Source organism: Lepeophtheirus salmonis, chromosome 13 (genome assembly GCF_016086655.4).
Source record: "Lepeophtheirus salmonis chromosome 13, UVic_Lsal_1.4, whole genome shotgun sequence".
NCBI classification, from domain to species: domain Eukaryota; kingdom Metazoa; phylum Arthropoda; class Copepoda; order Siphonostomatoida; family Caligidae; genus Lepeophtheirus; species Lepeophtheirus salmonis.
The window spans coordinates 981,418-998,245 of record NC_052143.2 but is presented as its reverse complement, the minus strand read 5'-3'; the positions used below and the strand labels follow the sequence as shown (position 1 = coordinate 998,245).

Here is a 16,828-nt window from a genome sequence, read left to right as displayed (position 1 = left end):
ATATAAATATAAAAATGATCAATATATATTTTATATGTATAATATAAGTGACACTGAACATTCTGGAAGCCCTGTTGAGGTTACTACTGCAGAAATAATTGATACAATCAATGATATGGTGATGGATAAAAGAAGAGTGAAGGTGTATAAAATTGATATTGCTGTGGGCATGTCAAGTTGAAACCCCCTATTTCCATTAATTTACCGACCAAACTCCTGAAGTGTGAGCGGGTTCATGGTCGTGATTGAAAAGGACTTTTTTGTGGTCCAATCCTTGGCGTTTTTCTTGCAGTTGGGGATTCAAAGGATTCAATAAGAATGAATAATATGCACCTGTAATAGTTTTCACTTTTGTAGATAGTCGATGATCCTTATTCATTGCGAATCCATAAGACAGTATTTATAATCTTTCCCGACGATTCCTCCATTCAAACGAATGGCAAACTGAAAAAAATGAACCGATCTGCCTGAAAGTTGGTGTGTGTTCTTCCAAGAGATGCTACTAACTAATCAGAATCTCGAATCACACCAGTAGTACCATCTCTTGGACTTTGCACGGCCTTTTCAAACGACCCTTGTATAAAATTCGTTTTAGATGATGCGACTCAACTTATTCCTTTTCAATTCTTGTACTGACTGTCCAAAGGACCGACGTTCTTAAGGTAAAGTGCCAAGGACTAATAGGGCTGATTTGAAACTTAACTAGACCGAATAAAGGCGAACAGATACAAATATCCAATACTGGTTTGCAACTACAAAAAGTCTTGCACTCTTTTAAATTATTGTTTTACAACTCTAGTCATTCACCATTAAGAATCTTCTGACTTATAGGGAAAGACGATTAGGAAATAGAGGTTAGAAACTAGGGTGAAGGAATACATACGCTATATCGTATGAGTAATAATGTGATGGATACACTCTTGGCAAGTAAACAGATATATATATAATAGATAACGATTGGTAACTATGTGGGAATAAGTAGGAAGTAAATAAAAAAAGTTACTTATAATGTGTGTATGTAGACTAATGAGTCCATATAAAAATGAGGTTCATCAAAAATGATTCAACTTTCTCTCGTCAAACAAAATACAAACATATATACAAGTAGATTATACTTATAATAAATAAATAATTTATAATATTCATATTTTTCAGGCTCTCTGTGAAGAAATTAGAACTGTCTGTAGTTGTAAAGGTAACCCTGAATCACAGGCACATGCAGCTATTTGATTTGTTTAAAAACAGGATGAGAAATGTCATCGCAGGGAGATTCAAGGCTTAGGGCAACAATACTACTTCGTGTGGGTCAAATTCCTACAGAAGTGGAAAGGCTGACAGGAATGGCTCTTAAGACCATATAAAATGTTAAAAAAAGTCTAGTCCACAACAAGACCATAGAGAGGAATAAGGGCTCCGGAAAAAAGTTTGTTATTAATGCGAATACCCAAAAGAACAGCCCGGATCTGTTTCCCAGAGTCTTAGAGGCTCATGTCACCTATATACATCGACGTCTTCAATGTCAACCTCCACCGTTGGGACCAAGCAAATTTTCACAATGCCAAGACCGTCTTTATACAAGATTGGGCCCCTGCTCAGACTGCAAAAATTACTCAGGCCTTCTTAGCTAACAACATTACTTTCTGGGACAACATAATGTGGCCACCATATAGCCACGATTTCAATGCCTTCGACTTTTTTTACTAGGGGCGCAACGAGAAGAGGCATGTAGTATCCGTCACCCAAACGTTGACACCAAGGCCTCTGTTGACGAAGAGTTGGCTGCCATGGACCCGAACTTCATTCGTAAAACTTGCAACTCTTTTCGTAGGAGACTTGACCCATACATGTGGCCAATGGCGGCCAAATAGAATATATCAATTTGATTTTTTTATCTTTCAGAAAAAGATAAAAAACATTTTTGTTAAGTGTATTATTAAAGAATGGCAGACAATTTTCTTTTTTATTTCCAAGTGTGTCAGTTTCAAGTTTCCACCGGGTATTGTACGTATGTTTTGGTAGAAGGAGAGACACTTAGGACCTAACTGTAAGATTATCTTATTTCCCCAGAAATAAATTTTCAAATTTCGAGACCCCGGGACATAACAGAATCCCGTGAGTAAAACATGAATACGTTGGAATTGAAGTATTTTGATTTTACAGATTGTGGGAAGGAAATAAAGCAAGTTTTATTTTTCTTTCATAGTTAAAGTACACATTCCAAATTTTTGTTTTACACAGTTTCATAAAAAACCTTATCAGATAGGCGACGTTCCCCATTCTCCATGCATAAATATATTATAGTTATGGATGACTATTTGATTAAGTCATTAGTTATTACCGATTCTGTAAATTTCATATAAAAATGGGTCTCTCCGGAATTTATCCGGTTTCAATTACATGATTTGAATAAATAGCCACAATTTATAATTCTTACAAATGACCAGATCTGATTAAACAAATCATAGATTTCTAGCATTATTATACATGGAATTATTTGCGTTCAAAGAATTTTGCAAATTTCAAAAAATCGTTTTTTGTATATTGGAAATTGAAGAAATTAACTTATTTTCATAAATTCCATCAATAATAACTCTGAAGGCAAATTAAAATTAGATTTTTTTTTAAAAGGTTAAATAAACTTATTCATTTTAAACAATACATTTATAAAACAATTGAAACATTATTATCATTCTCTGATTTAAGAAAAACAACATAACAAGAAGAAACGACAACTGCATGGAGTTTAATTAATATTTGGTCAACCACACAAGGATAAAAAATAAAAACCTACGAATCCAGAGATCTGATAAATAAATCACATTATGAAGGGATGATCTGTATCTAGTTCTGACAAATAATTATTTATAAACATACTAAAACATTCTGTATTAGTACCTCCCATCGACGGTGAAGGAATTGAGGATTATTATTGCCTTAGAGGTGTAGTCATGGAACCGCAAAGGGAGCTCTTGATTCTTCTACTGTACATTGTATTTTGGAGATGAGCCATTCCATCTTCTATCCATCCTTATACCGTGAGGATGTTACAATGAGCCAATCCGAGGGACTCAATCTTGCATGAAAATTTTTAAACATTGGTAGAATAAATGAAAAAGGTCTTCACTTCTTTTGGGTAAAAATAACAATTTCGCTCTTGAGGATCTTCCCGGGACTTGTTTGTAAAAATAAAGGAACTCCCTAGTCTGTATCTCAGCCATTTTTGACGTATATCAGTGAATTGATTCTTCAAAATGACGTTTGGATCTGCATGGCCCGTTCTATTGCTTATGCCAAGCCGTTCAAACCTTTGCCTTCTGATTGATGAAGAGTCTTTCTCTTCATGACAAATATTAACAGTCGAACCTTGCCTTATCATTTTGTTAGGAACGACTTCTAATACAATGAATGCAGGGATCGGAGAACCGAGATAATTACTTTTAAAATAATTAAGAATCAAATTTAATTTCGTTATGCCCCTGGAAATGACGGGCAAACCTACGCTAGTTATTATTGAATAAAGCTCATTTTATGAAATAACTAAATGCAGGATTTCCCGTGCGTGTAAATCCACAGAAAACCCCAGAAAAAGAGATCCCAGGATTTAAGGAGAGAAACTTTTCACCTAAATACATTTTCAATTCATATATTCTCTAAATAGGTCAGTATATTATGTACATATGTATATGAAAATAAAGGATTCTGATTTCTTAATAAATACAAACCAAGAATAAAAGAAATAAAATAATAATAAACAAACCCATTGGACCAAAACTTTTCAGCACGACAAAGCATAAATGAAACTTCACTATCCCTTTGTAGTTATGTAATTATGAATATAATTTACTCGTATATGTATTATAAGTATATATATTTGATAAAAAGTTTTTACAAAGAAAAAAATGATCAAGTACCACAATAAAGTGGATTCACTAAAAGCATAAATATATATTATGTATATAGAGTTGTAGAGGGGACTCAATCAATTAAATATTAGATTCTGTCAAAAAAGTATTAAAATGTTAATTTAAATTGCAAGCACTGTAGGGATTTAAAAACATTATTTTTCTAGGTTGCCAGCATTATCTTTCATTATGATACCAAGTTTAAGCGTGATCTGTAGACCAGTTTGCTTGCAATAGCTGGAATAACTAGTTCACTCCGCTAGTGCTCCAGGATTTTTACAATGAACAAAATTATTGAACAAAGAGTTTGTGTTAAATTTTCTTTTACGAACGAAATTTCATGTGCTGACCAATTGAAAATACTTGAGAAAGCTTTTGATGAATCAGTTTGAGCAATAAAATGAACCAATCTTACAAAACTCTTTTGAGTTATTATTTTGAACTTTTTTTTTGACACTTCTAGCCACAGTCCTAATGCCAACACCCTCAACTATACCTTTTGGGTGTATGTCGAGGGTAAGGCCTGCAGTGGCCGTCATACAAACATCAAGGCCCCTCAAAGCCACTGTCAACTATCAATATTACGCCATAACAGTGGGCTACATCTGCAATGGGTGCCGGACTTTCTGTTACCTCCTGGAAGAGATCATTGCCATTAAAAGTGGCTACATTAATGATTAAGAGAGGTCAGACACACATATATTTATTGTATGAATTTTGTTGAAATTCTATTGTAAATTAATAAATTACATCTTGTTGAAGTTTAAAATTCAAAGTGTTCAGATTTTAATAGATAACATTGTATTATTTATTATGTATATACTGATTTGTGTGTATATGTTAATAGTTTTGTATATGCAGTTGTCCTTATATTTATCTGTCTGTGTTTATTTTAAATCTCGTATTGCTATCTTCGTGGTGTATGTAATTTATACAATAACTTTTTTGTTTTTTGTTGATTTAAGGAAGTTTCAGGTAGAGCAATTATTCTCCAGACATCCTTTTATATTATCACAATCCAATACTATTTGGACTCTTTAAAGAGGATTCTATGCTCTTTCAAAGTATTTAAAAGGAAATCATCTTACTATGGGAACTATTCGTACTTGTAATGGTGAATCACTTAGTGTAATTTATTCCTATTTGCCCTTGCTTCTGTTCCGATAGTATGCTTGTAAATATGTGCCTTCCAAATTAGCTATATTGATGGATTTTAATTGCTTGCTTTTGCATAAATAGTTTGCTCTTTATATAAAAAAAAACCACACACATTTATAATGTACTTGGATGTGAGGTGTCAATGTTTCTGCTTGACAATGTTTTGATAGTTGATTTGCTTCATTTAAATTAGCTTTCTTGTTAGGCTGTGAGCAATTACCATCTTCTATCAGCGAGGTCCACAGCATTACATTTATTTTTGGGGCATGAGTATTTTTTCTTCTGCAGTACAATTTTATCGAGTTACCTTTTTTTACAAAGAAATATTTTTAAGAATAAATTATCCACTGTTTTTTTCATACAATTTTTTTTTAAAGTTCCTTCATTTGGGAGGAACTGCATACCCTTCACCCCACCCCCGCGTATACCTCTGAATATTGAATACTAATTTTAGTTAAGCCAATGAATGTTCAGAACATTAAAGGCTAAATACACTATATATTTTTGTGAAAGCGAGGCAACGCCATAGTAAATCACAAAATAAATATTAGGAGTTAGCAAACAATTGAATAAAATGCAAAATTAAATATTAAATTCTGCTGTTTTCTTAACCCAACAGTTGTTTTCCATTTTATGTGTAAAATAGAAGTCGACAACAGCACCCTCGATTAGTCTAAGTTGAAGTTGAGCATGATTTGGGGATACACGTCAAAAATCAGTTAAAACTGTTTCTTATTATGAATTAGTTTAAAGATTCAAAAAAGCTAATTCATTAAGTACCTGGAAAAAGGAACAAGAATGGTTAGACAATAACATTCACTTCTGGCCCAAACCTCTAGCCTCGATGCAAACCCTTTTGACTACACCTTTTTGATGCATGTTAAGTGGAAGGATTGCAGTGTCCATCATCCGAAAATCGAGACCCTCAAGGCCACTGTCAGGCAGCAATGGGACGCCATGACTGAAGACTGTATCCACATCTGGTGCCCGGCCTTCCACCACCGCTGGAAAACTATCATTATCACTAAGGACGGCTACATCAATTATTAGGAGAGCTCAGACCACATCTATTTATAGTATTAATTTTGTTAAAATTCTATTATTAATTAATAAGTTATACCTTATTGAAAGTTAAATTTGAAACTATTCAGATTTTAAATTATCACCCAGTATGTAGATCATATTCAATGGCTTACATTGGCAAGAATAAGTCCAATTTTTAATGTTGAATTTATAGGTACGTACCTTCAATAGTTATACTAATGTAGATTTGAGTGTTTTTATTAATATATTGAAAGTAATTGAGCTTCATATTTGTATGTTGCTAATTCTAACTGTTCAATGAAAAATCAATGAATATATAGACATTACATAGATATTATTAATGGATTACATTCTTAACTTTATTTTTGTTCATGATTAGAACTAATTAAGATAATAAAATGTAAAGATGAGTGACGTCATCAAATACACAATTTGATAAGTGTTTAGAACTAATATCCAGGATTAAGCTGGAACAGATAAAGACTAAACTGTAAGGGATTGCAGTTTTCAGTTCTGAATAAGGACCAATGGCACCCTACTTACAGGGATTGCAGGATTTTGGTTTTTTGTTAGCGAAATAAGGGGAGGGATGTGGATGGCTAGCTGTTATCATTGCCTTTTTTTTTGTATAAAAACAATCTTGGGTCTACCTGTACCTCAGAAATTTTAGGATGATTGAATCGACTCACAGTGTCTGAAACGGTTGTCAATAAAAAAATAATTGTTTAAAGGACGATCATTTAATTAATCAGTCAAAAGGTTTTTGGGCCAAGGAAATCATTTCCTTAAATTTACTATTGATTTTTGATTAAGTACGTTCGTGTCAACTTACATTCTGTAAATCTTTATTAATAAGGCAAAGTTGATCTATATGTATGTACATACGACAAACAATCGCAAGGTGCACAGTCTATAGTGCTCTCTGATGTATATAAAAACAAAACAAAAACAACAGTATAATGTACAGGGGAGTCCTGTATAAAATGAATTTAATCTCCTGGGCGCTTTCTACGTCGTTACCTTTTTTGTATCACACAACCTTTCCTCCAAAAAGAAAATAAAACAGACCAGAAATTATGTCATAGTTAGCCAAACAAGTCAATCATATTTACTTGCTATTTTGTAACTCCCAGACTATCACTATCATTATTATTTCGTAACAGTTTTTAAAATGAAATACATAGATATATATTTCATCATATTAAAATGTTTCATGGTGTTTTATTCGATACTAGTCTGTAGTACAATATTGCTTAGTTATATTTTAAATCAAGCATAGCTTGTTTTTTTGTATGATAACCAAAATTTCTTCATATAATTAGTAAATGGACAATATGTATATGACGAGAGATCAATATGAAATTGTATTCCTGTCCTTTCGGAAACGGAGCATAGGTATAATATGTCCTTATTAATTCGTTTATTTATCAAAAAGAATAAATTATGAAATAATCTTGACGTATCAATGGAGACGAGATAATCAACAACTCACAAAAAAAGTCATAGGTCATTTTTGTGTTACCGAGTTAACGCCGTATTAGTTCAAGTCAATATTGATTTTTTTTTTCTCCGGCTCGTATTTTGATATTCTCTTGACAGAGACTAACTAATTGTCCTAGGGGAGTTATCTTTTATAGCTTATTAAAGCTTGATATTCACTATGTATTATGAATAAGTTATAAGGGTCTAAAGAAAAGTGTCGTTTTTTATCTTTTTACAGCCTAAAAATGGAAATATATCGAGTTCAGAACAAGATAAAGAATCAATAAAAACACTTTGATATAAGTTTGATTATTCCTACTTTTAATTTGGGGATTTTTTTAAAGTGTAAAAATGACTCTGAACTATAATAGTCCCTAATTAAAATAATTCCAGATATTTCTGAATGGAGATGGCAACAAGAATAACTGAGATTAGTTTTGGATTCTGTGCTCATAGATAAATTCGATTATTGCTTTAAATTCCTTAGACAAAATTCCCCCATCTAATTGTTCCCTGTATAATTAACCAGATGAATGTAAATGTATATTTTATAACTGTATCAAGTATCCAAATATAATTCATTTGGTCATTAGGAACAAACTAAGGAAATATGAGTTCTTCCATTTATAAATATTAGCTTCTCTGTTTTTTCCAAAAAATCTAGTTCGTTTAAGTCTATTAATGAAGATTCAAATATAAATAAATATTTATATGATGGTAAATATTGTCAGTAGGAACTTTTTTCTTGCCAAAACGTATTTCATATGATTGATTTTCCCGACGAAAATCATATTCAATCCTTTATGAAAATCTCAATGTGTCTCAAAGTAAATGAGATAATTATTACGAAGATGTTTGATGTGAATAATCGTAAAAATACTTTTGTTAGAAAGTGTTATTTTAGTAGTGAAGTTGTAGCTTACAAGTATACATATTTAAAAAATGCCAACATCTGTCTAATAAATAAGTTAAACTATTATATTAAAATAACAAAAAAAAAAAAAAATAGAAATTAATTTGTGGCAACTTATGAAAAATTATCATATTTTTACTATAGCGTACATTGTAATGTAATTTCTATATGTAATGTGTGATTCCTTCAAGGGACACCAGAAGGCTCTAAAATCAATTCTATTGTCTTATGTATGAATAATATAACTGATTAACTCAATATTTATATAATATTATATTTCTTATTTATAAACGTATGTAACATGAATTCCAGTATGAAAGACTTCATATTGTCATAACCTTTGAAGCCATAAAGGTGTTTTTTTTTTTGAGTTTTTCTTGATTTTTAACAGTAAGGTTAATTTTGTTATTTTATGATTTATAAGTTGTGATTACTTATAACCAATGACTTGCTAATAAATTAAAAAAAACACTTTAAAATTTAGAAAAATGGAAAAAGTATCTGTGGACAATAAATGTTTATTGTAAATTATATGTTCCTATAAGTGCTCCACCGATCTATATATAGGACTGAGAACTGCAATCCACTACAGGCTCGTCCAGCTCAACTTTTTAGTCCTTGAATCAAGAAAAACTCCGTCCCTTGTGACGTAATTGAGAGATTTCTTCCTCATTACCTAATAATGTTCAGCAAGCATATTTTGCTTTATATAGGTAATATGAATGTTGAAAAAATACTAAAAACATAGATGGAAGTGATGATGCGCATTTCATCCGCTTCTACGATAGTAAAACAAAGTTATTTTGTTGATGTTCTAAGCTTTAAATAAATGTTTGAAGTAATCATTAAACTGAGTGTAATAGCAAATATGCCCCTACATGACCCAAAATCTAAAAATAATATAATGTAAAAATTGAATTACAACTTTATCAACACTCTTCTTTATCATATCATTTTCTTAGACCATTCAAAATAAAAGTATTTAAATGGTTTGTAAATACCAAATATTATGAGAGAAATTTTTATCAATTACAGCCTCCTGACCTATAAAATATATTTTCTAATGACTTCTCCAAGGGGTTGACATCCATATATTATCTAGGTACAATGTAGATAGGTAAGAATCTTTTGATATTCTACATTAAATTTGAATTATTATCATTTGTGTCATGGACCATTTTATGGTTATTGAACGTTCGTAACACGCCTTCCCTACTTTTTTTAATGAATAACCATTGCTTAAGTAGTATTTAGAAGTTATGAAGTACACTTACTTATTTATCAGTAGGTAAATTGTATGTACTGTACACATAGCCATATTTGAAACAAAGGACATGTTATTGAAAAAAGGTAAATACATCAGATGTCATACTTGGATGGTATATGTTGAAAAACATATTAGTAGTAATGGGGTGATTAGTCAGAATCGGGAATTGGAGAATCGAGTGTTTTTCCAGGAATCGGGATCGGCATTCGGAAAATAATGTTTAATTTGCGATTCTTATTTATTACTGTTGTTTAACCATTTATTACTTTTCAAAGTTACGAAAAAAATAGCCCCTCATAAATTAAGGAACTTTTGCATTTTACTAGAAAATTTAAAATGAAAAGTTCAATATTTAAATTTTAAATTAATTTTTAAAATTTTATTTCTATAAAATCAAATTTAAGTGAATAACTATAAATTTTTGAAATTTATCTCCAAATTATTTAATATGCTATTTTTTTATCTTCAAAAAATGAATATTACAAATAAAATTTTTTAAATTTTTTGAGAACAGCTGTGCATTTTGGAAATTTTTTGTTAACAGCTGTCTATTTCTGAATTTTTTTTCCGAAAAATTTAATTTTTTGTGAATAGTTGTGGATTTAAAAAATAAAAAAGCAATATTAAATTTTGTATTTAATTTCTTTTTCACAAAAATTTTAATTTTTGGATTTTTTTTCAAAAAAATTTCAAAAGTCCAGCCCTCCCCCAATATCATAGCCAATCGGTATTTTTAGGAAGAATCACATCGGAATCCTCATCGGGATATTTTTTTGAAATCGTCCCATCAGTACTTAAAAGTTATAACAAACAAACAAACAAAAAAAAAACAGCAACAACAACAAGAGAAAAATGCGTAAACATCCGTGATTTGACAAAGAAATAATTAAAAGTGACCTTGAATCTGCAAAAAACTTTCTATCCTTCACACAACAAAAACAACACATAGGTAAATTGGTAGAAACACCATGTATAAACATAATCCAATCATTTTCCACATCCTTCTTCCCCCCAAGAAGTGAAATAGACAGATATACCTATATTTAAGTACAATCTAACTAAGCATCAGTAGCAGATTCGTTTTAAACCCCTACAATATTACTTTTTCTATTACAAAAAAATATTTTTTCATTCGTTTAATATTCCTGCAGCAGAGTACAACAATGCTTATTTTTGTAGGTCAAAATAACTAAAATATTCACAATCCCACCAAAGACGCAACCCATTAAGAATGAACAAAAATGGTTGGTTGGTTAAATATAATTTATAGACTGTCTAGACAGCGTTCAAATGATTTTTTTCCATAACAATTATTAATATATTGATTTGAAATGGAAATGTGAGGAAAAAAAAAAAAAAAAAAGGTTTGAGTTTCCCTCAGAATTCACCAATCCATAAAAACTTCATCATAATTATAACTTTTGGTTTATAATTACAGATCCATTATATTATAAAATCAATTACTTTGAAAGAAATATTCCCTTGCCCCAATACCTTGTATTTTAAACGTACTTGGAGATATGGAGCCTAGAATGAAACGTATGGAACGTTATTTGTGGTTGGTAATTTTTTTTTTTTTTTTTTTTTTTTTGCAATGAAGACATATTGTATCGAAGAATGAAGGACAAATTGAATCGACATCTGATATCATCTTAATTAAATACAAGGTGCGGTTTTACAATTACGAATTTTTGAGAGCAGGACATAAACCTGTTTATTTCTTTAATTAGTAGAGATATTTAGGAATCCATTTATATACAAACGTAGGGACCCTCCATGAACCTAATCATTCAATCCCACCATCCTCAGCCTCAACCATGGCCTTCAACCTGGCCCCAAACCTGCTACACGCCTTACGCTTTGTAAACATAACCTATACAAAATGATCTTCTGAATCTGATAAACTTGTTTTTAAAGCTGCATGACTAAGGATTCCCAAGAAAAATTGTTCAAAAAAAAATCTTAATGGTCAAGCCACACCCTGTACATTCATAAATCCTAATTGCATCAGTAATGGTTTTTATACTTTCGTATTGTAGCTTGGGGAAAAATTATTTTTGTATTTCCCGCCCCTTTATTTATCTAAGTATATCTTGTTCCTTATTGGATCATACGATAAGGCGATTTGAAGGTGTGAGTGTATACTACAAACGCTTTTGGACAGTCTTGTGCTTGGCTGCTTCAGTTGTGAATTACTTTGCGAGTATGAAGGTAGCAAATAAAGACATTCGCCGTACTTTACATTTTCACTCTCTGAAAGATACACAAACCCGTCGACATCCAGGGGAAAAATATGGAATGTATTCGGAACCAATTCTCTTTCAGCCTGTTTTTGAAAACAGTGGTTGAAGCAATTTCGTTCTGGTAATAGGGACAAGGACTTCTACGAAAAGGGCATTATGAAGTTGAATTCTCCTTGGGAGCAAGTTATCGAACAGAACAGGGCCAACTTGGCTGAAATTTGATGATTGTAACCCTTATAATCAAGCAAAAAAATACGAAATTACTTTTTCCCCAAACTAATATGTAACATTATTTAAATTAATTATCTGTGGAGCAGTTCCCTTTTAGTTTAAATAAATTTGCACAATTCAATAATCTTTTATTTTAATAGTACAATAAAAAAAATCTTTTTTTGTTGTTTAATTTTTCTTACCTGAAACAACAATGAAAATAATCCCACTTTGTTTTTTTACCTGTCCCCTTGGGCTTGATTCAATTTATGACCCAATATCAAGAGAGCCAAAAAAAAAAATATATATATAACAAATTAGTAAAGGCCTCTTTGACCTAATTAAACGCATCAAATACATATTTAGAGATGATTTAGTATTTATTATAATAGGGACTTGAGTTTCCCAATTTTATTTACATGTTTTGAGTGTGGTTTTTTCTCTCCTGCCTTTCCTGCAACCTGTTTTTGTACCTTCATAATGAATGCAATACGCAAAAAAAAAAAAAAGTTTCTCCCAAAGTTTTTTTTTTTACTTATTCAGATTAATTTTTTAATATATCATATTATAAATGTGGGTGCCAACATTTTCTGACCAGAATTTTGTTTGTTTGTTTTTCCAGTCAATGTTTTCTCATAATGAAGGGATTTCATGGTGGGCTATAAATTATGTTTTATAGGTGAGCAGGCTCTTTACGCCATTATTGTAGCCATGTGAAATTTTCATTTGCATTTTTTGTTCAAGAAATATATGCAGCACACGTTTAAATGGATTTAGCATAACCCATTCATATCAATGTATCTTGGACGTTCATTTAATTAAGAATTCATTTATAATCAACTTGGAGGATTTGAATGAATTTTTGAATGCTTGAATATTTAATGCTATTTTGTAGGTATACAGAGTAGAGTAGTATAACGTGGACTCTTGAGCTTCTTGGCCTTTATAGCCTCATGTTGAAGGTGGTATGGATCCTCGTGTATTAGGACAAATCGCCCTTCACACCCCTCCAGCCAGAGAAAAATCGTTTGCTTGACAATTCATCGATTTGTTGCGGTCCTCCTTGATTTTCTTCACCAAGGTGGACAAGAACTCAGAATCCCTTCTTAAACTGTGCCCTTTACTTCCTTCTTTCCATAAGAGGTCTTCTCCATCATTCTTCTCCTTGACCACCTTGAAAACCAGACTCCTGGAGCACATTAACATGTTCTCGCCACCTTCAGTATCTAGGACTTCTGAGATACGCTGTCTTTTAGCTATTTGCTTATTCATGATGCCAAGATGAATAATTTTTTAGTATACTTTATCTATGCACACAAGATGGCTCAACCAGTATGTATAAACCAAACTAAGCCTTCCTATATTCATGAGAAAATTAACATTAATTCATAGTCCACGTTTTACTGCTCATCCCAGTACATAAAGTATTTTTGTATTTTTGAGAGGAAGTAGCTAGTAATTAATTATGGATTCAGCCGAAATTTGGATCTAAAAATGAAAGAAGTTCCACATAACTGAACACTCAAATCCATTTTATCCTTTAAAATACAAAAAAAAACAAAAACTTTTTCAAGGACCTACTAAAAAAGAAAAAAAAAGAAGATAGTTACTGTTGAGTAACGGTACCTGTTGGTCGCTTGACGTACCCTCTGTTTTTTGTTATGTCTTCTCTATTTATGTTCTTTTTTTATGAAGGACTTATTTTCAAGGTCATTATTTGAAAGGAATTCGATAGTGTCTTTGAAGAATTTAAAAAAAATCCTTGGACAACAACATTATAGCTTTCTATTTCCACCTATATATATATATATTTTTGGTTAAGCTTCACATTCCTCTGATTGTAGATAAACAGTTTTTTTGTCCTAAATCTTAAGTTTGGCCTGAAAAAAAAACACAAAAAAAAACAAAAAAAAAACAGAGAACCTTTTTAGGTATTGTTATTATTATTGGTGGTTGTACCTAGAGTATAACTTTTTGTTTTTGTATAGAACAGGGACTGCCTTGGACAGAAAATTGACTTTTTCCCATGTATACCTATACATTTGTGTGCCTACAATCTAAAAGAAAAGTGAAAATTCCATGCGTGCACGCATCTAAGAAAGAGTTTCTCATACTTATATATGGCCTATATCTTCTTTTTCAACTTCATTCCCGGTGAAATTCAAAAAAGAAGAAAAAAAAAAAAAAAAGGTGTACCTGAAATGTAAAGAGAAACACCATTCTAAAAATCAGTCTACTAAGGAAATCTGTGTTGTCCAGAGGTGCGTGCCTTTTTGACTTCTATTAAAAAAACTAAACAAGATCAATTTTAATTAAACTTTGCTTTCATATTTCATTGCAGGTGTTTTAGTATAGCTTCAAGCATTGTTTAAGAACTCTAGCATCATTATATATCCAACAAAAATGAAGGTTCTTTCTCTCGTATTCCTTACACTTTTTGGATTGGCTCTCTCCGACAAACCCGATTCAAGTAACGGACCACAAGTCACAGGAACTGTTGAAAAAGTTCCCATTGATACAAAGGTCCAACACAAATCTGGATCCTTTTCCGCTCCAGCATCTGGTTCTTCATCCTCTTTAGGATATTCAGCACCAACGGCACAAGCATCCTCTTACTCTGCACAAGCTCCATCCTTCTCTGCACCATCTCCTACCTACTCTGCGTCATCTGCTGCGGCTGCTCCCTCATCGCCAGCTGCTTCCTATGACACACAATCCGCATATAGTGGAGCTGGTGCTACAGCAGCCGGTGGCGAAGTTGGGTCTCAGGGGTACTACTATTATTACTACCCTGTGGTCAACAATAAAGAATCTCAGGGTGGCTCATCCTTCCATGAGCATGAGGCTGCTGAATCATCTGGCACTGGTCTTGCCGCTCTCCTTGCTGGAAAAGGAGTCCTTGTGGCTCTAGGTATTGGAGCCATCATTATCCTTGCCGTTGCTGGAACCACCATTAACTTCAACAACGGAAGGAGTTTGAAGGATTTGACGGATGCTGCCACTGAAAAATTGGACGTTATCACTGGGCTTGTTGTTGATGCCATTGATTTGTATGACTCTGTGAACTAGGGAATAAGAAAAAGAAACATATCTAACACATAGGACTTGAACATATGTTTAATATATATATAGATACATTTCAATATTTTGGGTAACTAATTCCATGGTGAAAGGGTCCTCTGTAAATTTCCATCCTCCTTCTAACCTCTTCCCTTTTTATATTTATATCTCTCTTATGTTTGTTTGCCCCTATTCTTGATGAAGCACCAAGAAAACAGCTGTTTGATTATTTTTTTGAACAAAAAAAAAAAAATCTTCCCTACAAATCCTTTTTTTTCTAAATACTACGTACATACATAAATAACTTCCTTATTTAAAAAAAAAAAATCCATTGACAAATATGGATATGAATTCATTGGTGCCAAATGATTAACCTCTTTTTTTTATTAGTTATAAAAACCAAATCAAATTGAATTCACAATAACAATCAGCTTCCATTTCAACCTCACTGCCGATGATTGTTACTCTATATTTTTATACATAATAACTCAAAATAAAAGGTACTTCCCCCCTCTCTCTCTCTCTTTAAAATTGCTCAATCAACCATTGGTTTGACGAAATTGTAAATATATTTTTTGAATAAAAAAAAAATTATAAATATGAATATGTGACCACAAATTTATCATTTTTTACTCGCATGATATGACGACTTAAAAACTCTTGATTTTAATATATTATTTTACTATGAATTATTTATATACATAATATTGTAAATGAAAAAGCACATTTTGGAGCTTATTCTTGTATATTCCATAAGCCTTTTTTCTATATGATCCATGGTATGAGTAGACTAGTTAATTATAACATTTTTTTTCCTACACATTGTTTAGTATAATATAGTTATTACTTTGTATATCCATTTTTTTTTTAATTCTCAAACTATTAGATACAAATATATTATAATACATTTTATAAAAATTATATAAATACTGATTTTATAATTGGATTGTAAATAATATTTCTACGTTCAATAATCATTTTCAAATCATTCAAATGGAAAGAGAGAATCGATTAGATACGTCGTTGGCCATTTAATGATTAGATTTCTACTTGTATCAATGTACAGTTAAGGGACCACCAATGTTTCTTGAGATAATGGAAAAGATAAATAATGTGAGTGGTCCAAAGTTTTTGGGCTCTACGGGATGAGGAATCAGTTCTTGACGATTTGTTTTAAGTAAACAATTCAATATAAATCTATTAATTACTATAAGCCTTTGAGAAAATGATCAAATAGTAATATGAATATATTTTATTAAACCACACTTAGGCCGGAATACATAGCGGAAACAAAGATACACTTGGCTAGAGGCCACACTAAATGTTTTTGGTGGGGTGGTGCTTTGCACAAACCCTAGCATGAAGGATTAATTACATAGAAAAGTCTATAGGATTCAGGTCAAGGTGGCTAGGAGGCCACAGATTATTTCCCCAAAAACCCTTGAAATTTGCTTTTCCCCACTCCTCCACACTTTTTACAGTGTGAGAGGGTGCCTTATCTTGGTTGAATATGTAAGGGACACTATAAGTTTCTTGAAGCAAAGTACGG

At 31.7% G+C, this 16,828-nt stretch overlaps 1 protein-coding gene across 1 annotated transcript; it reads left to right on the top strand.

Moving 5' to 3' along the window:
• The first annotated feature begins 14,393 nt into the window (after window positions 1–14,393).
• LOC121128304 (uncharacterized) lies at window positions 14,394–16,025 on the top strand. The gene is made up of 2 exons (XM_040723894.2): window positions 14,394–14,480; window positions 14,561–16,025. The coding sequence occupies exon 2, from the start codon at window positions 14,623–14,625 to the stop codon at window positions 15,286–15,288; it is 666 nt and encodes a 221-aa protein (XP_040579828.1). The 5' UTR covers window positions 14,394–14,480; window positions 14,561–14,622; the 3' UTR covers window positions 15,289–16,025.
• Window positions 16,026–16,828: the final 803 nt, after the last annotated feature.